Source organism: Chiloscyllium plagiosum, unplaced genomic scaffold (assembly GCF_037043375.1).
Source record: "Chiloscyllium plagiosum isolate Xiang-an unplaced genomic scaffold, Cpla_swu_hap1 HiC_scaffold_13, whole genome shotgun sequence".
NCBI classification, from domain to species: domain Eukaryota; kingdom Metazoa; phylum Chordata; class Chondrichthyes; order Orectolobiformes; family Hemiscylliidae; genus Chiloscyllium; species Chiloscyllium plagiosum.
The window spans coordinates 6548701-6575573 of record NW_028270151.1 but is presented as its reverse complement, the minus strand read 5'-3'; the positions used below and the strand labels follow the sequence as shown (position 1 = coordinate 6575573).

Here is a 26873-nt window from a genome sequence, read left to right as displayed (position 1 = left end):
TCCAGTAGTTGCAGCAGCTTCTTGTTTGTTAGCTTGGTGTGTTTGTGAATCTGTTAATCAGATTTAATGCCCTAACATTGTGAAACACAATGGAAATCTTCGGTGCCTCGCTAAACAAGTTTTAAATATTTACAGATCCACTGACTCTGCAACAAATGTAGTTCTTAAGACAAAATCGAAGTAATTTTGCAGAAGGGTCTGTGTTTTGATTAAGCTTCAATAATGGGGTTATCATGAATGCACAGATTTGATTCCTGTAGATTGTAACTTAATTATAGTCACACATCAGTGCAAAACCGATGGGAAAATAGTCCATTTCTGATTTTAAATTGGAAAGAAATGGAATTCTTTTGAACAGTTTTTATTCAGAATGAGTTATAATGATTCAAATCTGCAGTGGTTAAAATTTGCTAGCAGATTATATTTAGTTTACTACAACCCAATTGCTTTCTTTCCTTAAAATTTCCTGTTCTAATTTTCAGTTTCCACTTTAACGTAAGTCATATTAGAAAGCTGTTTTAATGTGACTGTATAATTGGTCTCTTTGAATCTATTATTCTATTATTCATTTTCTTGGATAATATGTTTATTATAAATCCCTTTCCTTCTCTATATAAGCTGTTAGAATTGAGTATATATAGACTGGTCGCACAGATTAATACTGCCACTCTTGATTTTATCGGCTTGGGGTTTGATCCCCAGCCCAGGTCGGGAGCTGAGGTGGGTGGAAGCTGAAAGTAACCCCATCAGTTGGTGTAAAACCCATCCAGCTTTCATCTCCTTCTGGACAGTTTTTGTGCAGGCAGAATGTGATGGCACTAACTGTCTGTTTGAAGTTGCTATCGAACACGGTTCTTTGAACGCCATTTGAAGCAGGCTGGTTGGACAATCCCTGAATCACCATGGTCCCAGACACAGCCAGCTTATGTGCACAGGATTGGCCTGCCAGCAGCAGTAGACTGAAGGTTCAGTCCTCCAGACGGAGATACAGACTTTTCCACCAGGCAGGGTGTAGCAATGATCATGTAGAGAGGCTTCCCCAGTCACGGTGGTAGCTTGGCTGCAAAAGCTACTTTTGCAGGACGGCACGGTGGCTCAGTGGTTAGCACTGCTGCTCACAGCGCCAGGACCCCAGGTTCGATTCCTGTCTCGGCAACTGTCTATGTGGAGTTTGCACGTTCTCCCTGTACCTGTGTGGGTTTCCTCCCACAGTCCAAAGACATGCAGGTCAGGTGAATTGGCCGTGCTAAATTGTCCATATTGAAAGGTGCATTAGTTAGGGGTAAAACTAGGGTAGGGGAATGGATCTGGGCAGATTACTCTTCGGAGGGTCGGTGTGACTTGTTGGGCCAAAGGGCCTGTTTCCATACCGTAAGGAATCTAGTCTAAATTTAAAAGTTCTAACAAGGAGAATACATGATGAACCGTGGAACTCTGGGAAGCACGGGGAATCAGAGGGACCTTGGTGTGCCTGTCCACCAATCCCTTAACTTAGCAAGACAGGTAGATAAAGTGGTTAAGAAGGCAAATAGGATACTTGTCTTTAATAGTCGAGGCATTGTATTTAAGAGCAAGGAGGTGGCGCTGGAACTGTATAAAACATTGCTTAGGCCACAGCTGGAGTGTTGTGTGTGGTTTTGGAATCTACATGTGACAGAGACCGATAGACTGGAAAAAGCTTTTCTCCTTGATATAGGGATCATTGACCTAAACCCATAGATTTAAGGTAAGGGGCAGGGGGTTGGGAGGGGATGTGGAGAAATGTTTTACACCCAGAGTGTGATGGGAATCTGGAACTCACTGACTGTAAGAGTGCTACAGGCAGAAATCCTGTAACATTTAACAAGTATTTAGATGTGCGCTGGCAATGCCAAGGCTTACAAGGCTATCGGTCAGTTGCTGGAAAATACGATTAGAATAGTTAAGTGCTTGTTTTTGACCAGAATAGATTCAGTGGGCCAAAGGACCTTTCTCTGTACTGAGGACCTCTATGTCTCTAAGTTGGCAATAGGGCACCTCCTTCACGAAGCACCCTATACTTTACTGACCCTCTACTGCAGCTTGCTGGTCCTTCCAAAGCTGAACGCCTTTCTGATTGACCCTCCTCCAGCTTCCGAGAGCCTTTCTGCCAACCTTAATTGCATGTGTCCTTCGGGACATTGATTGGCCAGGCCAGGGCAATTTACAATGAAGGGCAGAGGGTGGTCGTAGAGGGTTGTTTTTTGAACGGGAGGCCTGTGACCAGCGGTGTTCCACAGGGATCTGTACTGCGTCCATTTTTGTTGTCCTTTGTGTAATTGATTTGGATGAGAATTTAGCAGGCACAGTTAATAAGTTTTCAGGTGATACTAAGATTGGTGGTATAATGAACAGTGAAGAAGGTTATCAAAGAATACAAAGGAATCTTTATCTAATGGGCCAATGGACTGAGGAGTGACAGACGGAGTTTAATTTGGATAAATGCGAGATGTTGCATTTTGGTAAAACAAACAAGGGCATGGTAGGGCCTTGGGCAGTGTTGTCAAACAGAGACTAGGAGTTTCACTTTGAAAGCTACATCACAGGTAGGCAGGGTGATTAAGAAGGTATTTAGCACGCTCAGACCATTGGGTATAGGAGACCATTGGGTATAGGAGTTAGATTGTCATGTTGTGATTGTACAGGACATTAGTGAGGCCACTTTTGGAATACTGTGTATAGTTCTGATTGCCCTGCTATAGGAAAGATATTATTAAATTGAAGAGGATTCAGAAAAGGTTTACCAGGATATTGTCAAGACTGGAGGATTTGAATTATAAGGAAAGGCTGGATAGGCTGGGACTTTTTTCATTGGACCATTGGAGGCTGAGGGGTGACCTTTTATAGAGGCTTATAAAGTCATGAGAGGCAAGGGTAGGATGAATAGAAAAAGTATTTTCCCTAGGGAGAGGAAGGTCAAAGCGAGGGAGCATATTTTTAAAATGAGAGGAGAAAGATTTAAAAGGGACTGGAGGAGTAACATTTTTCATGCAGACGGTGGTTCATGTCTGAAATGAACTGCCAGAGGAGGTGATAGATGCAGGTACAGTTTCGACATTTAAAAGACATTTGGATAGGTATATGAATAGGAAAGATTTAGAGGGATGTGGGCTAAATGCAAGCAATTGGAACTAGTTTAGTTTTGGAAATTTGGTCGGCATGGACAAGTTGGACCGAAGATTCTGTTTCTGTGTTGTAGGACTCTATGACTCGAGGTCAGTCTTCAACTGTCATCCTTACCGGTTCAGGTTCTGCTTATCTCCAGTAAAGAGATCACTCAGGCTAGTTTAACATTTGTTCCAAACAGATGCCACCTACAAGTTTGCTGCTGACACCACTGTGGTAGGATATATTAAACAATCATGAGTCAGAATATAGGAAGGAGATAGAGGGTTTGGTGTCATGGTGCAATAATAACAACTTCTTTCTGTGTCGACAAAGCTAAAGAACTGATCATTGACTTCAGAAAGAAAGGAGGAGAAGACACTCCCATCTACATTACTGGAGCGGAGGTTGAGAGGTTGGAGAACGTCACGTTCCTAGAAGTGACAATAACCGAAAATCTGTCATAGACTTCCCATGTAGATGCGATGGTCAAGAAGGCAAAACAATGCCTCTTCTTCCTCAAGCAGCTCAGGAAATTTGGCCTGTCCATAAGGACCCTCGCCACCTTTTACAGATGCACCATTGAAAGCATACTGTCAGGGTGCATAACAGCCTGGTACACCAACTGCTCTGCCCAGGACCGTAAGAAATTACAGAAGGCTGCATGCACAGCCCAGACCATCATGGAAGGCAACCTCCCAACCTTGGACCCCATTTACACGTCTCATTGCTGCAGAAAGGCTGTCAACATCATCAAAGACTCATGCCACCCCAGTAATGATCTCCTATAACTGCTTCTGTCAGGCAGAAGATACAGGAGCTTGAACACCAGCAGGTTTAAGGACAGCTTCTTCCTTCCGTTAATAGACTGCTGAATGGACTGCTCTAACCTCAACTAATGTTGATCTTGTTAATGTTGATGTTGCCTAGCACACGCCTTTTGCGGAGTAACCTGTATGCCTCTATCTAATTTTTTCACCCTATGATCTGTCTGTACTACTCGTAAACAAAGCTTTTCACTGTGGCAATAAATCGGATCAATTTTTATGTATCTGGGCAGAATGAAAAGTCAATCCAGTCTAGAAAAGAAGGTAAATTAATTTTGACAGAACAAGTCTGCCCACATATAACACTCAATAATCACTTTGGATAAACTGAGAGAAATTTATATAGTTTTGTGAGATACCAATATCTTGAATTAAAGACATTTTAAAATATATTTCCAAGTATAAATAATACAATGACAGGTAACGGGTCTGGCAAAGTTCTGACCAATTTCCCAATTTCTCCATTATCTTGAATCATCGAGTGCTATTAACATGACCCTAGGGCAGCGGATCCAGAATTCAGCATGTTTTAGAGGGTTGTTCAGAGTTGTCCACAGCAGCAGTAGTGACTTGCAATTGTAACTGACCTACAAAAGGATGGTATCTTTACAATCAGTTGCACAGCCAAAATGAATGGGAGAAAAAAGCAAGCTAGATCCTCCTAAAGTAGCTTTACATTTCTAGCCTCGGAAATTGTGTATTCTTGAAAACAAAAACACTTCCAGTGACAGCCAGTAAATTTCCAAGTGTGGGATGGGTGTATATACCTATCACTTGTAATAGAATTGTTTGTTCGGTTGTTTCAGCCCTTCCTTCGTTATATTGCAACTGCCTGACGCTGCAGTGTAAAATGAGGAGCCCAATGTACAGGGAGCTATAGGTGACTGACCAGTTATCATGGCCCTGTATTCCTAACATTGGTCCTCAAGAAATGCATTTTTGACATTGTAGTTCTTAAGAAAAAATGATTGTGTGCCAAAAAAGCAATTGCACAAGAACATTTGCTTAATACAGTTTTGGAAAATACTTTGTTACATGTACAATTTGTTAGACCAAGGTTATGTTTCCTATTTTAGATATTTTGTTTTCCTGTGCCTTTTTCTTTTCTAGCACATTTGTGGCTGTCCTGAGGCACACAGTCACTCGTGTAATACTGTTGTCTTGCATGAAACCTAATAATGATGCTCAGTTTAATTTCCCTTTGCAGTGTGCATCTGTTCCAGCCACAACATGAAGTGATGCGTTTTATTCTCCTCCTGGTTTTGCTTCCTGAATTATTGCTGAAATTAAATAAGCCCAAGATGAGCTGTCATTTATACTTTAGCCAGTAACAAGTTTACCATGTCCTGAAAATTAACCTAATACTTTTCCTTCCTTGAATAGAAACTTATTAAATATTAATAACAGTGAAAATGAAATCTTACTTCATTATGGTGATGTGGTAGCTGCACTAAAGGGTTGCACTCAGCAACTGCCTCATACATCATTATGAAATGGCAATTCAGCAAACCCTCTGGGGCATTAACAAATTTAATTAAGATTTCAGCATTCTTTGTTAATGTAGCTTTATTTCTTTTTTAAAAAAGAAAGTGGGAGATTCCCAGAAGTATTTCCCCTCTCGAGTAGCTCAATGCAAGGTGTCGCCATCTTATTGCCTTATTTCATTCATTAGTTCACACTGTTATAGGTTACAATATCCTGAACTGATTCCTTTTAGCAGTTGAATGGTTTTCTTTGCCACCTAGCAACTACTCAACTTACTGCGCAGGGGTTAGCTACTGGAGCTGCTTACTAACACATACCATTTCTTTCAGTGCAAAAGTAGTTTCTTAAAGAGACAGCAACCATGTTGTGTTGTTATCTGTAGCCATGTGTGATCCCTGTTTTTACAGTTTAGCAGGAACAGTTTTCACAAAGTACCTTAGTATATGTTATTTTAAAACAATACATATCAGTTATTCACATAGGAGATTGTTTTAAATGTGTGTAGGTGTCTGGTTTTGTTTTCATTGATCCTGGCCAGTTTCTAGTGATAGGATACTTTTTTTCCCTAATGCTACACTATTTTCCTTTCAATACCGGGTGATGATAGGGGGGGGCTTGTGCTCTCTAACCTTGCAATCCACTCCACTTATCACCCAAAAAATCACCAGGTTGAAATGCGGGATCCTAATATGGATGGTGCCTTGTTTTTGCAGAAGCTGAAGTGGAACTTAGTTGATTAGCACGTCCAGCATAGTTGTGACTGCAGAGTGTTTGTGTACGGCTGCTTGATCAGCATCTTGTGTATAACTGACAGTGTTGAAAGAGTTGAAAAGAAATTACAGAACTTGGAAGATTCTAAGATATACTTCCTTAAAGATAAATAATATTGTCTACTGTGGACTGAAAATGTATTGGAAAACCAGAAGGGGATAAAAACAGTTTGTTTTACTGATATGCCAGGTTTTAGATCAGTTCCCATTTGGAAGGTAAATTAGTTTTTGTGACAAAATGTGGTGATGTTACCTTTTTGTTTTAATCAATTTCAGTCGGCTTTCAAGTAATTCTGTTTTGTAGGAAAGGTCAACACAAATGATTATTTTCACCTTCCCATAGAATGTGAGGAACAGCATTGTTTGTTTTACTTATGCTGCCAGGGATACAGATTTCTGAGAATGTGTGAACAATTGGGTAAAAAGAATCATACGTGTGATAGATCAGGAGAAGGATTAATACATAGATACATGTATGTAATCACAGAGGAGATAGTAAAAGAGCCTGTGCCACAAACATAACCTTTTCCATATACAAAGGCAAGGTAATGAATTATTTAGATGTGTAACGGAGAGGAAATAGGATGCTTTTTCTGGAAAAGTGATAGTTTAACTATAGTCAGAGAGATTGTTTAGAAAGTTGGATAGTACATTTTTATAGTTCTATCTATGTTCTTATTTCTGTAGGCATGCCTAATGTAGAGCAGTGAATTCCTCTTTGTTAGTTATAGTACAAAAGACCATAAGATGTAAAAATGGAAATAGGCCATTTGGCTCATCAAGTCCACCTTGCCATTCAAAGAAATTATGGTTGATATAATACATCCTCAGCTCCACATCCCTGCCTTTTCCCCATAGCCCTTAATTCCCTTAATGATTAAAAATCTACCTCCGTCTTGAATGTTCTTACCAGCACAGTTTCTGCAGACCTCCAAATAAAGAATTCCATAGACGCACTACATTTCTCCTTATCACTGTATTCTGAGATGGTACACTCCCACACTGGGAAACAACCTTTTCACATCTGCCCTGTCAAGGCCCCCAAGTATCTGGTACATTTCAATCAGGTTATGTCTCATTCTTCTGAACTCCAATGAGTACAGGCCCAACATAATTAACTTCTCCTCATAAGACAATTGCTCCATTCCTGGGATCAAACTAGTGAACCTTTGACTTAAAGGAACTAAAACTACTCACAGCTTAACTCGCGACCTGTATAGTTTTAGCAAGACATTACATTTATACATACGAAAGTGGGTACTGCAGATGCTGGAGATCAGAGTCAAGATTAGAGTGGTGCTGGAAAAGCACAGCAGGTCAGGCAGCATCCAAGGAGCAGGAAAATCAATGTTTCGGGCAAAAGCCCTTCATCCTTCCTGATGATGAAAAACTTTGATTTTCCTGCTCCTCGGATGCTGCCTGACCTGCTGTGCTTTTCCAGCACCACTCTAATCTTGACTTGTGTACTTTTATACTCCATTCCCTTTTGAAATAAGGACCAAGATTCCATTAGCTTTCTGTATTTCCTGCTCAATTTCGATGATAGCTTTTGTGATTTATGTACAAGACGCTGAAGTTCCTCTGTTCTGTGGCTTTCTGCAGTCTTCCTCCTATTCCATATCATTCAACTCCCCTACTCTTCCTGCCTATGTGCATAGCCTCACACTTTGCCACATTACATTCTATCTGCCAAGTTTTTTGTCCCCCACTCACTTAACTTTTTCTGTATCCCTCTGCAGACTCTTTGTGTCATCCTCACTATTTGACTTCATATCATTTTTTTGCAATGTGCAAACTTGGCTACAGTACATTCACTTTCCTCATCCAAGTCACTAATAGAAAGTGTAAATAACTGTGGCCCCAGGACTAATCCCTGTATCATTCCACTAGTTGCAGCTTGCCATCCTGAAAGTTCCCTCTCTGAACACAAACTTCTAGCTTCTATTAGTTAGCCAATCTTGTGTCCATAAGTCTGTTGATCAGTGGTTTCTATTTCGGTTGCAAGAGTTCCAAGTTTTCACCTTACTTAATAAGCCCCAAATTTAAATGCCTACTCTGTATTGCATAAATATATGTTTCTAAAACACCTTCAAGACAGAAAATAACTAGAGACTCCCTTCCTCCTTAACTTGAGTACTTGACACTCCATATTTGGAGCTATTCCGTATGTGCTAACATACCCTGAAAAGGTGTGTGTACGGTTAGGTTGCCTTGGCAGCCACAGTCTTTTTTATTGTGAGCATAATTATTCAGACAATGTGATCTGATTTCTCACCATTTGAGGTTAACAAAAAAAACAACTAATTGCACCCCTGTTTGCTATTACACAAAGTGGATCTGTTTTTCTTTGTACGGAATAATGTGGGAGTAAGGTTCTTTTTAAATTGTGGGTCATGACGTAAATTACAGTTAATTTGTTCATTCGTTTTGTACAGCTACAGTCGGCAAAGTGCGTTGGCACATTTACTTATAACCTGACATGCATGTATAAAGAATCCATCAGTGCCAACTGAATGTGGAAAAATAAGTCAGTGGTTTTTAACTATTAGTTTGGATCAAATGCACAGATTTTTATTTCACGTACAGTACATCACAACTGGTGATTGTTATTAATATTGCTTAAATGTGATCAGTTTCACTTGTTCAAAAACTTGAAGGGCATGGCAAAAGAGGAAATATAAGAGTGGATAGTTGATTGATGGATGTGAAACGAGTGCAAGTTTTATTAAACAGCACAGATCACAAGAAAATGTTCATGAAAGCAGAATAGGGAAACTGATGACAAATCTAACAATGCAGATGAATATGATTTCATGCATTTTGAAAGGAACATCCTACTTTTATGTGATATTTTTCAAATTCTCCAATCAATGCAAGTATTTTACAGAAGCATAGGCAAATGCAGCAGCTAATTTCTCACAACAAGGTCCAAGCAACAACACTTGGTAGAAATTAGCAATCAGACTGTTTTGTTGATTGGGAAACATGCTGCATAAATACCTAGAAGAATGTCATCGGGTCATACAGCATAGATACTGACGCTTCGGCCCACTATGTCTGTGCTGACCCCATTTACCTGCACTTGATCCATAGTCTACTATACCCTCGCATTTTAAGTGCTCATCCATATGCTTCTTAAGAGTACCTGCCTCCACCACCCTCTCAGTTAGAGATAAAAAAACTGCAGAAGCTACAATCCAAGGCAGACAAGCAGTAGGCTGGAAGAACACAGCAAGCCAGGAAGCATCAGGAGGTGGAGAGTTGACTTCTCTACTTTCTGATGCTGCCTGGCTTGCTGTGTTCTTCCAGCCTCCTGCTTGTCCTCCACCTTCTCAGGCAGCATGCTTCATGTTTTTACCGCTGCCTTTTTCAGATTTCCTCTAAACCATATCCCCCTCACCTTAAACTTATGCCTTCTGGTCTTAGACACATCTGTCATGGTAAAGAGATTCACATAATTTATTCTGTTGTAATTTCAATCAGATGCCTCCTCAGCCACCTATGCTCCAGGGAAAACAAGCCCATCCTATCCTGTCTGACCTCCTAATTAAGAATTTTCATCCCAGGTGCATGCTGGTGAATCTCCTCTGCACCCCCTGTCATGGGGCTGAATTTGGTGTTTTGGATGTGTAGAGAATGGGGTAGGTTAGGGTTAACAAAAAGGAAGAGGTGGGGTAGTTTGTCTGTAAGGGGAGCGAGAGCCTTTGAAAGAGGGATCTCCCCTGATAAGCCACGGGCAATCCCAATATTGGTGCTCTTCAGAAGGCAGTCCCAATTTTGGTGATTTTCAGAAGCGCACAAATGAGAGTTTGGGAGATGTCCTGAGGTATCATCAAGTCTTGTGGGGTCAGGAATATTAAGTGGCTTGATACTGAGCCTAATTAGCCAATAAGCCAGTTTCCCACATTACCCATCCTTACCACAGACTTTTCAAAGATCAGTTTGTCTTCAGACAGTAATGGGATGTACAGCCTGCTGTGTGACAATGGTGGCTATCCATCACCAAATCTGAACTGAATCCTGTAGTGATTAGAACAAGGTCAGCCAGAATATAAATTCCCTGATTGGACCAGATTAACAGCCCCAATCAGGGAGTCTTGGCTGACAGATATAAACAGGAGTGTCCCTTTGAGCAGGGCAGTGTCACTGGCCATTTGGGTATTTCATTTCTTCCTGTTGGTGGAATATAAATAAAGATTTACACACTTGTTGTTTTTTACGGTGTCTGACACCTGCACAACCGCGACATGGATGCTGGGAAAAAATAAGCATTGCTGCTGCTAGACAAAAAAGAAAAAGGAAAGAGAAAAAACAGAGAAAAGAAAGAAAATAAAAAATAAACAGGAGTGTCAGAGGCTCTGTTTACTCTCAGTGTAAGTAGAGCCTCTGGCAACTGACTCTGAGGAAGCCGGAGCAGTGTCAAGGACAGTTCACATGTAAATAAGGGGTGACTCGGTTTTGGGATACCTGCCTTTGTGGAGTTATTTCAAATCCAACCCATGGAATATTTTGTATCTACTAAACCAGTAGTTTAGTTTAACACTTGTTATAAGAGAGAGCACCCTCTGACTATCCACCACTCCCCAAGTATGGTACTGAAATGTTAGCTGAAACATGAAAAGCATGGAGGCATTTGAAACTTAAGAATGCAAATACATATTTCCTTGAAAGTATGAGTGCAGTTAGTGCTAAGAAAACAGGTAGTTTTTTTATTCAATTGTAGGACTTGGGTGTCACTGGCTGGGCCAGCATTGATAGCCCATCCCTGTTTGCCCCTTGAGAAGGTGGTGGTGAGCTGCCTTCTTGAACTGCTGCAGACCACTTGCTGTGGGTTGACCCACAATGCCGGCAGGGAAGGATTTCCAGGATTTTGACCCAACAACAGTGAAGGAACGGCGGTATATTTCTAAGTCAGGATGGTGAGTGGCTTGGAGGGAAACTTGAAGGTGGTGGTGTTCCCAAGTAACTGCTGCCCTTGTCCTTCTAGATGGAAGTGGTCATAGGTTTGAAAGGTGCTGTCTAGAGATCTTTGTTGAAATTTCTGTAGTGTATCTTGTAGATAGTACACACTGCTGCTACTGAGTGCCGGTGGTGGAGGGATTGAATATTTGTAGATGTGGTGCCAATCAAGCGAGTTGCTTTGTTCTGGATGGTGTCAAGCTTCTTGGTTTTTGTTGGAGCTGCACCCATCCAGGCAAGTGTGGAGTATTCCAACATACTCCTGACTTGTGCCTTGTAGATGGTGGATAGACTTCAGGTTGTCAAGAGGTGAGTTACTCGCCGCAGTATCCCTAGTCTCTGACCTGCACTTGTAGCCACTGTGTTTATATGGTAAGTCCAATTGAGTTTCTGAACAATGGTAACCCCAAAGATGTTGGCAGTGGGGGATTCAGTGAAGGTAATACTGTTGAATGTCAAGGGGCGGTGGTTAGAGTGTCTCTTATTGGTGATGGTCATTGTGTGGCGCGAATGTTATTTACCACTTGCCAGCCCAAGCCTGGACATTGTCCATATCTTGTTCATTTGAGCACGGACTGCTTCAGTATCTGAGGAGTTGTGAATGGTGCTGAACACTGTGCAATCATCGGTGAACATCCCCCACTTTTACGACAGAGGGAAGGCCATTGATGAAGCAGCTGAAGATTGTTGGGCCTAGGGCATTACCCTGAGGGACTCTTGCAGAGATGTCCTGGAGCTAAGATGACTGACCCTCCACAACCACAACCATCTTCCTTTGTGCCACTCTAACCAGTGGAGTGTTTGCCCCATGATACCCATTTTTTCCAGTTTTGCTAGGGCTCCATGATGCCATACTCTGTACAATGCGGCCTTCATGTCAAGGGCTGTCATTCTCACCTCACCTCTGGAATTCAGCTCTTTTATCCAGGTTTGACCCAAGGCTGTAATGAGGTCAGGAGCTGAGTGGCCCTGGGGGAACCCAAGCTGGGCGTCACTGAGCAGATTATTGCTGAGCAGGTGCTGCTTGATAGCTCTGTTACTGACCCCTTGCATCACTTTACTGATGATGGAGAGTAGACTGATTGGATGATAATGGGCCAGGTTGGATTTGTCCTGCTTTTTGTGTACAGGACATAGCTGGGCAATTTTCTACATTGTCAGGTAGATGCCAGTGTTGTAACTGTACTGGACAAGCTTGGCTAGGGGAGCGGCAAGTTCTGGAGCACAAGTCTTCCACTGTTGCCGTAATGGGTTATCAGGGCCCATTGCCTTTGCAGTATCCAGTGCCTTCAACCATTCCTTAGTATCATGCGGTGTGAATCGAATTGGCTGGAGACTGGTATCCATTGAACTAGGGTTGATCCCCTGGCTTGGTGGTAATGGTTGAGTGGGGGATATGCCAGGCCATGACATTACAGATTGTGCTTGAGTACAATTCTGCTGCTGTTAATGACCCACAGTGCCTCATGGATGCCCAGTCTTGAGTTGCTCGATCTGTTTGAAGTCTGTCTTATTTAGCACGGTGATCATGACACACAACATGATTGAGGGTATTCTCAATGTGAAGGCAGGACTATGTCTCCATAAGGACAGTGCAGTGGTCACTTTCACCTGTACTGTCATGGACAGATATATCTGCAGCCAGCAGATTGGTAAGGATGTGGGGTCAAGTATATATTTTATCCTCTTGTTGGTTCCTTCACCACCTATCGCAGACCCAGTCTAGCAGTTTTATCCTTTAGGACCAGACCAGCTCGATCAGCCACGCTGCTGCCGAGTCACTCTTGGTAGTGGACATTGAAAGCCCCCACCCAGAGTACATTTTGCACCCTTCCCACCATCAGTGCTTCCTCCAAGTGTTGTTCAACATGGAGGAGATGTGATTCTTCAGCCGAAGCCATGAGACATCATGGCGTCCAGAGACAACACCAAGGACTCCCTGGGCAACTCCCTCCCGACTGTATACCACTGTGCTGCCACCTCTGCTGGGTCTGTCCTGCCAGTGGGACAGGACATAACCAGGGATAGTAATGGTGGTGTCTGGTGTGTTATCTGTAAGGTATGATTCTGTAAGAGTGACTATGTTAGATTGTTGCTTGACTCATCTGTGAGTCATCTTGACTCATCTCCCAATTGCGGCACTAGCCCCCAGATGTTAGTAATGAGGACTTTGCATGGCTGACAGGGCTGTTTGTGTTTTTGCCGTTGTCTTTTCCGGTTCCAAGGTCGATGCCAGGTGGTCTGTCTGGTTTCATTTCTTTCTTGTGACTTTCTAGTGATTGATACAACTGAGTGGCTTGTGAGGCAATTTCAGAGTAAACCACATTGCTGTGGGTCTGGAGTCACATGTAGGCCAGGCCAAGTGAGGATGGCAGATTTCCTTCCCTAAAGGACATTCGTGAACCAGATGAGTTTTTCCAACAAATTATAATGGTCTTATGGCCGTCAGTCGACTCTTAATTCCAGATTTTTTTTAAAATTGAATTCAAATTCCACTATCTGCAATGCCAGGATTTGAACCCAGGTCCCCAGAACATTATTCTGGGTTTCTGGAATAATAGTCATGCAATAATACCACTAGGCTGTCGCCTCCACAGACAGTGGTATTGTGGTACATAAGTGGTACTGTAACTGTGACAAAAAAAATAAAAATACAAGGTTAAAAAGGCTTTGCCTGTACTCTTGGTTGCACACATCAAATAAATCTAAAAAGCACTGCATAAGTGAAGTGTAAAATCTGCTGTCATTTCTTGTTTTAGCAAAAGAAGCAAAAAGGGAGAAAAGAATGGAAAGGGATTACGACACTTTTCGATGAAGGTGTGTGAGAAGGTGCAGCGGAAGGGAACTACCTCGTATAATGAAGTGGCTGATGAGCTCGTGGCAGAGTTCAGTAATTCAAGTACTCACATGTCTTCAGATTCTGTAAGTCGGAGAGTCCTTCATAACAAGTCAAATTCCACTACGATCAGTTCAGTTAATAATCTCTCATTTATGGTGTCCCTCCTTACCCATTTGACCTTCACATATAAGAACAATGTACTGTAAAGAAATCTTCTGTAGCACTTATGTCAGCTGATCCCTACACATCTAATCTCTCATTCTAAGCAGTACCCTGCACGTAGTGCTTTTCACCCTATATTTTATAAATACCATAAGAAGCTGGGTTATGATTTGCAATGCTGAAAAATGTGTTTTGTAAAGCAGTGTGATCTAATAAGTAAATATCCTTGCTAACTCTGTAATAATTTTGTGTAAATTTGTATATGGGTTTGTACATACTCAATGAGTGTCATCCATTTTTTATTCAATTGCATCCCTGAACGTCTCCAATAGTGGTATTCTGTACCTGTGTTGTGACTTCCAGAGACCCTTGTGTATCAATCTTTATCTTCTTTCTCTTCCATGTTTCGTGCTGCCTTTCAGTGTTATCTAAAGACACAGCATCTGGTTTCATGTGTGCACTGACTGCAATCGGTTTTAGCTCTCCAGTTGCTTTCTAAGTCCCTTTGCTATCTCTGTATCGTCAGCCCACTTGCCTGACATTCCATTCTGAATAAAATGCAGTTTGCTCCAACTAAACAGTGCAAGCATGTTGGGCTGAATGGCCTCCTCCTGTGCCATAAACATTCTGTAAACATCATCAGGAAACCCAAAGCCACTACCTTCAGCTTTTGTTACAAATTCCTTAACTTAAATATCCAATCTCAACCCTCTGCTTAGCAACTGACCTTGGTTGAAGTTTGCAAACTTTGTCCTTTTGACCCCCATATCCTCTTCAATCATAAAGGCCACCTACAAACCGTGCTGGAACTCTGCACATATTCCCATTTATCTCAGTCCAACTGTTGTTGAAACCACTTTCATGTTTTTGTCATTGATGCTTCCAGGCTTAATTATTCCAATCCTCTAGTGACCAGACTCCATGTAGTTAAGGTGATCCAAACCTCTTCATCCTATATGCTAAACCTCAGAAAGTCCTGCACAAGCCTCAATACTGTGCCCCCTGGATGGATGCTAGTTTATGAATATCTCAATATTAACATTCTCATTCCAATGATAACATTTCTCTACAGTCTCATCCTTTATTATCCTTGTGATCTCCTCAAGCGTTGCCAAGAACCCCCATGGTGTTGCTAGAACTTGGATTCGCTTGTTTATCTTCCACTATTTGCAGATGATACAACACTGAGTGGGAGGATGCTAAGATGCTTCAATGTGGTTTGGGCAGGTTGAGCGAGTGGACAAATGCAAGGTCAATGAAGTATAATGTGGATAAATATAACATTATCCACTTTGGTAGCAAAAACAGGAAGGCAGATTATTATCTGACTGGCAATAAACTGGGAAAGGGTGAGGTGCAGCGAGCCCTGGGTGTCCTTTTACATGAGTAACTGAAGGTAAGCAGGCAGGTGCAGAAAATGGTAAAGAAGGCAAATGGTCTGTTGTTCTTCATAGCCACAGGATTCAAGTATAGGAGCTGGGATATCTTGCTGAAATTGTACAGGGCCTTGGTGAGACCACACCGAGAGTATTGTGTGCAGTTTTGGTCTCCGTCTCTGAGGAAGGATTTTCCAACGATGGAGGGAGGATAACAAAGGTTTACCAGACTGATCCCTGGCACAGCAACACTGACGTATGAAGAGGTGCTGGATCACTTAGCACTGTGTTCACCGGAGTTTAGAAAAATGAGATGCAATCTCTAAAATTCTAACAAGATTAGACAGGGTAAACACAGGAAGGATGTTCCCAATGACCAGGGGAGTCCAGAACATGGGGGTCACAGTCTATATAGACACTGAGTCAGCCAATTAGTTAAAAATCACACAACACCAGGTTATAGTCCAACAGGTTTATTTGGAAGCACTAGCTTTCGGAGCGCTGCTCCTTCATCAGGTGGTTGTGGAAGACACAATTGTAAGGCACAGAATTTATAGCAAAAGTTTTACAGTGTGATGTAACTGAAATTATACATTGAAAAATACCTTGATTGTTTGTTGAGTCTTTCACCTGTTCGAATACCATGATAGTTTCACTTCTTTCATGTGTAAATCACAAAACTTTTTTTTAAAAGATTACATTCTCAGGTTAACTGTAACAATTGATGTTAGCCAGATAATATGTTGAAGGTGTTAGCCCCCTGTGTTCCCTGTCTGTGCCATAATGTTTAGACTGATTCTAATCTAAAAAGTGAGTTAACAGAGTCTTGCATGAATTCATGCAGTTTTTGAGGAAAGTACAATGTAACTTTGCAAGTACAAATTCACTCCACAAATGTATATGTGTATGTGTGTGTGTGTGTGTGTCTGTCTGGGGTGGGGGGTTGTGAGTGTGAGAGAGAGAGCATATATGTGTGAGTATAGAATGTCTAAGTCGGCCAATTAGGGCTGAGATGAGGAGAAATTTCTTCAGCCAGAGAATGGTGAGCCTTTGGAATGGTTGAGGCCAAATGTGGAATGTTTTCAAGAAGAAATTGGATATAGTTCTTGGGGCTAAAAGAATCAAAGGATGTGCTGAGAAAGTGGGAAGGGAGGGGACTGAGTTGGATGATCAGCCATGATCATATTGAATGGTTGAACAGACTCAAAGGGCTGGCTGAATGACATCCTCCTGTTCCTAGAACACATTCACAAAGATCTTGGAGCGCCTTATAAAGCAACCCTCTGTTACCTAACTCAGATTAATCTAATAATGAACCTGATCCACAGATCTTCAATTAAATGTAAAACAAGTTTAAAAGAGAATTTAGCATTTATGGCATTAACATTGTTGTAAGTTGAAATAAAGGCCTGCACAATAACATTTCAGAATTATGTGGTTTAGTTGTTCCAAATTAATGAGTAAGTTCAAAGAAATGTTCATCTTTAAATTTGGTTTGCTTTGCACGTCCTCTTTCAGCAGGCTTATGATCAAAAGAACATTCGGCGCCGTGTTTACGATGCACTTAACGTACTGATGGCTATGAACATAATTTCTAAAGAAAAGAAAGAAATACGATGGATTGGGCTTCCCACAAACTCTGCTCAGGAATTTCAGAATCTCGAGGTGAGTTTATTTGGATCGTGTTGAAATATCAACTCGTATCCACTCCGAGTGTACGATAAGGCTTACATTTGCTCAGAGCTTAGCAATTCAAAGCATTAAGAATCAGGACAGTTGGATCAGACAAAGCTGCAAATTGGTTTAGATCATCCCAGGAAGGTAATTTTATAGCTTGCCAAGATTCAGTAGATAGTTTTTCACACATTTGTTTTGTGTTCAGTTGTATTTTTAGTGCCAACTATGATTCAGTGGACAGCACTCATCTGTGTCAGAAGATTGTGGATTCAAGTCTCAACCCAGAAACTTGAGTTCATAACCTGAGGCAGATTCAGCACTGAAGGATTGCTGCACTGTCCGAGGGTACCTCCTTTTAGAAGAACTGTTAAACAGGCACACTGTTAGGTGGATGTGAAAAATTCCGTAGCATTGTTTTGTACAACAACAGGGGAATTCTCCCAGCTGATCTTTATCCCTGGTCCAGTGTCATTAAATAGAGGATTAGGGACATTTTTGTGGACAGTCAGTACAGTTTGGCTGTTGTGTTCTTCTGTTACTTGATCATATTTTAGACTACTCCAGCTATAAAGTGCTTTGGGTTATCCTGAGATTATGATGGCTTGATATAAATACAAACATATTTCATTTTTGTGCCACGGATATTTCTTGCCTAGAATGCTTGCACTCCTTTGTTAATTTCTTAGCTTCAGGCTTTTCCTTCCATTATCCCATGTTTTGTTCTCTTTATGGTTGATAAATATGTTTCCACAGCCAAGAATCCAGGCTGCCTATGTTCTGCCAAGATGGTTACACTGTTAATCTTTTAGTAGCTACTAAAGAAGTATAGGAGAGTAGCCTGGCTTGACTCCCTCTTTGACTCTAGCTTCTCTGTGCGATAGGTCAGGACCTTCACTGACTTTGGCCCCTGACATGATGACTGAAACAGAAAATCACTTGTGTGGGAAATTGTAAGCGTAATTCTGTGTTTTCCCATTCTGTTGCACTGTTGGGTGATATAAATTAGACTGCTTTGCTAGGTTGCCTACAGCAGCTATCTTTAATTATTAGCACCATATGTAGTGGAAAGCATTTTATTATGGTATCTAATAATTTAGAAACACAGGAAGGTGTGGGATGAAATCTTATTCCACAATCTGTTTTGGTCACAAAACTAAGACCTCATAAAATCCCCAAATATATCTGATTCTCCTTTAAATGTTTCTATGTTTCTTTATTCTTTCATGGGATGTGGGCACCACTAGCAAGACCAGCATTTATTGCCCTTCTCAAATTGCCCTTGAACTGGGTAGCTTGCAAAACCACTTTGGAGTGCCGCTAAGAATCAGCCGAAGTGCTATGGGTTTGTAGTCGTCTATTGGCCAGACTGCATAAGGAAGACAGATTTCCTTCCCTAAAGGACATTGGTGAACCAGATGATAGCCAATGATACTTTTCATGGCACCGTTACTGAGGCTGGCTTTCCCATGGACTGCAGCAGTTCAAGAAGGCAACACCTCGAGCAATTAGGGATAGACAATAAATTCTAACCTAATCAGAGATATCCATGAATAATTCTTATAAATTTTTTATTAATTGCATTTAAATTTCAGCAACTGCCATGGTAGGATTTCAACTTGTGTCCCCAAAGTATGAGCCTGTACCTCTGGATTACTAAACAATACCACTGCCTTCAGCAACTGTCCATGTGGGAAGCTTCCTTGTGCAGTCAGTTCCAGAAATTCAGCACTCACTTAGCATCTCTAAACAGAAAATATCTTTGGCACACCCCTGGAGCAGATGGCGCGGTAGTAGTTTGGCGCACCGACCTAAACGCCAGCTCGTGGACACCTTCTCCTACTGCCCCCTTGACCATGACCCCACCTTCCACCACCAAACCATCATCTCCCAGACCATCCATAACCTCATCACCTCGGGGGATCTCCCATCCACCGCCTCCAACCTCATAGTCCCACAACCCCGCACCGCCCGTTTCTGCCTCCTGCCCAAAATCCACAAATCTGACCACCCTGGCCGACCCATTGTCTCAGCCTGCTCCTGCCCCACCGAACACATCTCTGCATACCTCGACATGGTCCTGTCCCCCTTAGTCCAAGAACTCCCCACCTACGTTCGGGACACCACCCACACCCTCCACCTCCTCCATGATTTTTGCTTCCCCGGTCCCCAACGCCTTATCTTCACCATGGACATCCAGTCCCTGTACACCTCCATCCCCCATCACGAAGGACTCAAAGCCCTTCGCTTCTTCCTTTCCCGCCGTACCAACCAGTACCCTTCCACTGACACCCTCCTTCGACTGACTGAACTGGTCCTCACTCTGAACAACTTCTCTATCCAATCCTCCCACTTCCTCCAAACGAAAGGAGTAGCCATGGGCACCCGCATGGGCCCCAGCTATGCCTGCCTCTTCGTAGGATATGTGGAACAGTCCATCTTCCGCAGCTACACTGGCACCACCCCCCCCCCTTTTCCTCCGCTACATCGATGACTGTATCGGCGCTACCTCGTGCTCCCACGAGGAGGTTGAACAGTTCATCCACTTTACTAACACCTTCCACCCCCACCTCAAATTTACCTGGACCGTCTCAGACTCCTCCCTCCCCTTCCTAGACCTCTCCATTTCTATCTCGGACGACCGACTCAACACGAACGTTTACTATAAACCAACCGACTCCCACAGCTACCTAGATTACACCTCCTGCCACCCTGCCCCCCTGTAAAAACGCCATCCCATATTCCTAATTCCTTCGCCTCTGCCGCATCTACTCCCAGGAGGACCAATTCCAATACCGTACAACCCAGATGGCCTCCTCCTTCAAAGACCGCAATTTCCCCTCAGACGTGGTTGACAATGCTCTCCACCACATCTCCTCCACTTCCCGCTCCTCCGCCCTTGAGCCCCGCCCCTCCAATCACCACCAGGACAGAACCCCACTGGTCCTCACCTATCACACCACCAAACTCCAGATACATCGTATCATCCGCCGTCATTTCTGCCACCTCCAAACAGACCCCACCACCAAGGATATTTTCCCTCCCCACCCCTATCAGCGTTCCAGAAAGACCACTCCCTCCGTGACTCCCTCGTCAGATCCACAACTCCCACCAACCCAACCTCCATTCCCGGCACCTTCCCCTGCAACCGCAAGAAATGCAAAACTTGCGCCCACACCTCCCCCCTCACTTCCCTCCAAGGCCCCATGGGATCCTTCCATATCCGTCAGAAATTCACCTGCACCTCCACACACATCATTTACTGCATCCGCTGCACCCGATGTGGCCTCCTATACATTGGGGTGACAGGCCGCCTACTTGTGGAACGTTTCAGAGAACACCTCTGGGATACCCGCACCGACCAACCCAACCGCCCCGTGGCTGAACACTTTAACTCCCCCTCCCACTCCACCAAGGACATGCAGGTCCTTGGCCTCCTCCATCGCCAGACCATGGCAACATGACGCCTGGAGGAAGAGCGCCTCATCTTCCGCCTAGGCACCCTCCAACCACAAGGGATGAATACAGATTTCTCCAGCTTTCTCATTTCCCCTCCCCCCACCTTATCTCAGTCCCAACCCTCAGACTCAGCACCGCCTTCTTGACCTGCAATCTTCTTCCCGACCTCTCCGCTCCCACCCCCACTCCGGCCTATCACCCTCATCTTAACCTCCTTCCACCTATCGCATTCCCAACGCCCCTCCCCCAAGTCCCTCCTCCCTACCTTTTATCTTAGCCTTCTTGGCACGCCCTCCTCATTCCTGAAAAAGGGTTTATGCCCGAAACGTCGATTCTCCTGCTCCTTTGATGCTGCCTGACCTGCTGCGCTTTTCCAGCAACACAGTTTTAAGCAATTATCAGCTCAGCCATGTTCACGTTGAATGTAGAGGTCTTATCATATAGATGGTAACGTATTGGCATGGATAGACAATTGTCTGACCAGCAGGAAGCAGAAAGTAGAGAAAAAATTGATTTTTTTTTCCAGCCAGCAGGATGTCACAAGCAGTAGGCTACAGGGATCCGTGCTCAGGCATGATTTGGATGAAGGGGCCAAAGATATGGTAACTAAATTTGCCGACAGTACAAAGGTGGGTAGGAAAGTGAGTTGTGAAGGGGAGATGAGGTTATACATTTTTGTACAAAGAATAGAGGTGTAGAGTATTTTCTAAACTGGGAAAGGCTTTGGAAATCTGAAGCAAAAGGAAACTTGGGAGTTCTAGTTCAGGATTCTCTGAAGGTTCAGTTGGTGGTTAAAAAGGCAAATGCAGTGTTAGCATTCATTTCAAGACGGCCAGAATACAAGAGCAGAGGTGTACTGCTGAATCTGTATAAGGCTCTGGTCAGAATGCATTTGGAATACGTGAGCAGTTTTGGGCCCCGTATCTAAGGAAGGATGTGCAAGCATTGGAAGGAGTTCAGAGGATGCTTACAAGAATGATCCCAGAGATGAAGGGCTTCTCATATGAGGAGCGGTTGAGGACTCTGTGTCTGCGTTCGATGGAGTTTAGAAAGATGAGGCAGGGATCGGATTGAAACTTAGCAAATGTTGAGAAGCCTGGATAGAGTGGACATAGAGAAGACACTGCTAGGCAGGCTGGGCCTGTATCCTCCAGAGTTTTAAAAAGTCAAAGGTGACTTAAATTGAAACATTTAAGATACGAAGGGTACTTGACCGGGTGCTATGGAAAGGATGTTTCCTCTTGTGGGAGAATCTAAAACTGGGGTGCATCGTTTAAAAATAAAGACCTACCCATTTAAACCAGACCAGGAAACATTTTATTTCTGAGAGGGTTTTATGTCAAAAGGCAGTGGATGCAAAATCTTTAAATATTTTGAAAATAGAGATGGATAGCTCCTTGATTATCAAAACGATGAAAGACTATTGGTGATAGACAGGGACGTATATTTGAGGTTAAAATCAGATCAGCCATAGTCTTACTCAATGGTAAAGCAGACTTGAAGGGCTGAGTGGCCTGTTACTGCTTCTAGATCTTCTAGTCTTCAGTTGGTTAGTCCGAAAGCTCGGAATTGCCTCAGTGGACCTCTGTTTCTTTACTTCTCTGCACCTTTAAAAGTCTTGATAAACCTTGCTCGTCATTACTTACCTAGTTCAATAGTTATCTGTCTGGCATATCCTGTAACACTCTTCAGTGTCAAATCAGCTCTGAAAATGCTTAGTTGAAGCATCTGTGGAGGATGTGTTGTGTTGGAGGCACTACTTGAATGTTATCTACATGCTGCAGGCATCTTGAATTGCTAAACTCAATAAGGGAAAAGTTAGCTTCACGGCAACATCAAAACACCCAAAGTAGACATTGGTCTAATTCAGTTCTGAATTCTTCAGTAGGTCTAATAGGATATTTTTGAGTTTTGTGAAAAGTTCCTATACACGGACAAATAGTATTATCCTTCACTTTCCGCTATGTTCACTTGTATTTTGTGCTCCCTCTGTTTCTGCAAATTTGAAATGTTCCCCTCAACAAGATTTAAATTCTCTTATGTTTCTTGAAAGATTTTCTTTCTATTGTGTATTCAAATCTTGCCCTCTTGTTCCCTGAGCGCTCTCTGGCTCTTCAGTGAGAATCCAGTGACTCTGCTGAATCTGTATGAGTGATTTGGCCAATCTGTTTTCCAAAGAGCACCTTAACAGAATCCCTGCACCTTAACTACGTGATGCTGTGTTCTTAATCAGCCCAAAAATGTCCAGTCAACCCTCCGGGAAGGTGGAATCCACTTGATCAGTTTAAAAATCCTTAACTGCAAGGCCTGTTTTGTTGGATCCTTTAGAAAACTTGTGGCAACCTCCCTATTGCCCTTCCCATTAGGAACCCCTATTCTACACCAGTACCACTCCACTACGCTTTACTTTGTGTTCTAATGGTAGCAGTTTAATTTTCAGGTGGAGAAACAGAGACGAATAGAACGAATTAAACAAAAGAGGGCTCAGCTTGAAGAATTGATACTGCAGGTAACAGACACAACTATGGTCCATATAAAATCTATTTAGTTGTTTGACAGAATAATTGCACCAGCAGTGCTCATGTTTGTGATTGAAGTGTAATTAAGCCTTTGAGTCTTCATGTCGGGATAAAGATGAAGGGAGTAAATTAACGTGAACAGGTTTTTGTGAGAGGTCTGTATCGCATGATGCCACTACAGTGGAATAATGCATGAATGTGAGAGTTACATTACTCAGGTTTGGCAGTTGTTGTGCTGTGCATACTTAAGCCTTTAAATTGTTGGCTGTGCAAATAGATTTGTTGAGAGAAAAATGTAGTATTTTACTTCCCTTAATAATGCGGCATTTGTAATTGCAAGTGTTAATAGCTGATTGGCCTATTTGTTAAGATCCTCCTTAACACACAAGCCATGTTCCATCACTGAGGTAAGGGACCTGGTCTCAATCTTACAGTGTTACCTCTGAGCTGCCAAAGAGAAAATATCTTTAAAAATGTCACCTTTTTTTTTCTCTTTCTTGATCTCATCCATCCTTCTCCCCATTATGTGGCTTGCCTCCATTTGTATCTTTCCTCATTTGGCACCTCTGAACCTTAGAAGCTATTGTGTGATATTAGCCTCAAATCATCAGCAAATTAAAAAGAAAAAAACAACAGTACAGCACAGGAACAGGCCCCTAGGCCCACCAAGCCTAGACTGACATCTGACACCTTTCTATACCTTTTGCTGCTACGCAGTCCATATCCCTCTGTTCCCTGCCTATTCATGTATCTGTCAAGATGCCTCTTAAAAATTGCTGTTGTATCTGCCTCCACCACCCCCTCTGGCAGCACATTCCACCACCTTCTGTGTAAAAAACCTACCTCTCACATCTCCTTTAATCTTTCCCCTTTTATCTTAAACCTATGTCCCCTAGTGATTGACATTTTTACCCTGGGAAAAGGACTTCAACTATCCATTCTATTTATGCCTTTCATAATTTTGTAAACATCTATCAGGTCATTCCTCAGCCTCCGACGTTCAAGTGAAAACAAGCTGAATCTGTTCAATCTCTCTGCATAGCTTATACCCTCCAGACCACGTGACATCCTGTTAAACCTTTTCTGTAGCCTCTCCAAAGCCTTCACATCCTTCTAGTCGTGTGGGGACCAGAACTGAACACAGCATTCCAAATGTAACCAAATTAAAGTCCTATCCAGCCACAACATGACTTGCCAATTTTGATAAAAATCAAAAGAACTGCGGATGCTGTAAATCAAAAACAAAAACAGAAATTTCTGGAAAAGCTCAGCAGGTGACCCTAATTCTGATTTCTGTCCACAGATGCTGCATGATCAGAATTTGCTGGAAAAGCTCAGCAGGTCATGCAGCATCTGTGGAGAGAAATCAGAATTAGGGTCACCTGCTGAGTTTTTCCAGAAATTTCTGTTTTTGTTGCCAACCTTTATACTCTGTGCCCCAACCAGTGAAGGCAAGCATGCCATGCACCTTCTTGACCACCTTTCCTAGTTTGTCAGCTCTTTTTATAACTCCTTTGGTCACTTACAATCCATTTTCTTCCTTCGACACTCTTGGAAAGTACCATAGATGTTCTTCCACAATATAGATGCATTGAAATAAAAATAGTTAATCTTCAGATTCTGTTGTGGAATTATATTTCGAGACATTTGCCACTATAATGATACATCGTTTTGTACACTATTTAAAAGGCAATATCCTGTTTATTAGATGCATATGTCACGATGCAATTTGTGACTGTTCTAAATTATAGCACCTAATGTGAGTTATTTCAATTCCATCAAGTTCATTACAAGCCAGTATTTGAGAGCTGACCAAGTATTATACTACAGCAAGAACTCCGTCTAAGAAATGCCCTTTCATTAATTTGAAATGTCTCGCAATAATAAAAAAGACATTAAGAACCTGCTTGATTTCACACTTAATAGTAGACATTATCCCCCTGAACTGTTAGACAAAACCATCATCTTGTAATTCAATTTAATGCTTCCAAAGATTTACTGCTGTCCAGAGAGAGGTTCGCAACATTTATTTGTCATCTTGCTGATAATTTGCATGCCTATACATTTAAAACTGCTGTGCAGTATTTTTCTTCCTGTTCAAGATGTTACAATGTGACCATGACTGCTGACCCAACAGCTCCTAAACGTCTAATGTTACTATTGGTGGAATCTAACAGCCTGGTGGTGATGAGTTTTGATAAACTGTATGAGGAAAATCTGTTTTATTCTGCTGGAGAACAAATGTTGAAAGGTCAACATCACTTCCCCAGTGAAAGGAAATAATCTCTCTATTGCCTTCATGAAGACTCTTCCAAATGGTCAAGAAGGTGCATGGCATGCTTGCCTTCACTGGTTGGGGCACAGAGTATAAAGGTTGGCAACTGGTCCTCACCTACTGGGTTTCCAGTAACAGCAACTTAAAATTATCAGTAAGAAAGAAATAGGTTAGAAGGGAAAAAAAAACTTTATATCGAACATTGTTGGAGCATGATATGATCTGCCCAGACAGTGATTGAGACAGAGATTACTGCATGTTTAATTTGTGGTTGAATGAATATTTCAAAGAGGATAGTCAAGGGTTTTAGGGAGAGCGCAAAGCAATAGGCAGTAGACATGGTGTCCCAAATGGCCTACTTCTGTGCTGTGGTTCTCATGCTTCCACATTCCCTCTTCCTAATCAAAAAAAAACAAATTTAGATTATAATCTCACCATGCAGGAATTAGACTTGCAATCGGTGACAGCTAGGTAAACCCCACTGTACAATTGTCTTATTTGACTTGCTCAGTCTGATTCATTTAAATTATCTCATCAACTGATGTTTTTATAAAAATAATGAGACATTGGCACATCTAAAACTCTTGCACAAAGCAGGTTTAATTGATTGGCTGTGTAATGAATCATTAATTTCTAACATTGTTCTAATTAATGCTTTCATGTGTCAGCCATATGAAAGCACTTCATGTGGTCTTTGTGAACCTCACATTCATTGAGCTACCTGTTTCCTCCCTTCCTGCCTTCCTTTTTGATCTATGATAATAGGTCCTTTTCATTTTTTAATGTGTTTTATCTATGCCTCCTGTTCTTCCAAAAGACTATTTTTGTATTGCTTCCGATTTTACATTCTGGTAATTTTAGTCTAGCATTTTATTTTTATTCAGTGATTGAAATTTGAAGCTTTCTTTTCTGTTTCCCACTTTACAGCAAATAGCGTTCAAAAATCTAGTACAGAGGAATCGACAATCAGAACAGCAGACACAGAGTCCTCCTGCACCAAACTCAACTATTCAGTTGCCTTTCATCATCGTCAACACCAGCAAGCGAACTGTCATAGATTGCAGCATCTCCAGTGATAAGTATGTATCCTTGCTCTGTGGAATGCACTCTCAAGTTTAGTTTAACTCACTTCATCGATTTGTTCATATTAGTCAACCTGTCTTCCGAGCCACATTGTTTGTATCATATGGTGAAATACAACAAGAGCTACTTCCCCACAGGCGCTACATCACAAAATCATGAATAGACTCCAATATTACACACCAGATGTGAGGAGTCATTAAATTGAGAAGTTTATTCTGACAGTTCAGGATATCACCAAGACTAGAAAGCAAACAGGCTAAATCAAGATTGACTCAAGTAGACCATGTTTGCAAAAACTGTAAATGATGTGGCCAATGTTCGA

General features: G+C 42.2%; 1 protein-coding gene across 7 annotated transcripts in view; it reads left to right on the top strand.

Annotated features, from left to right (window-relative positions):
* Positions 1–26873, top strand: part of LOC122556221 (transcription factor Dp-2-like) — a 203316-nt gene that overhangs the window by 159025 nt on the left and 17418 nt on the right. For 5 of the 7 annotated variants that reach the window (XM_043702791.2, XM_043702793.2, XM_087993307.1 and 2 more), the window contains 4 exons: positions 13924–14086; positions 17060–17206; positions 23115–23183; positions 26396–26547. In XM_043702791.2, coding sequence (XP_043558726.1) covers positions 13924–14086; positions 17060–17206; positions 23115–23183; positions 26396–26547 — 531 coding nt within the window. The remainder of the gene's footprint in view (positions 1–13923; positions 14087–17059; positions 17207–23114; positions 23184–26395; positions 26548–26873) is intronic. The other 2 variants (XM_043702792.2, XM_043702794.2) reach the window with 2 other exon arrangements.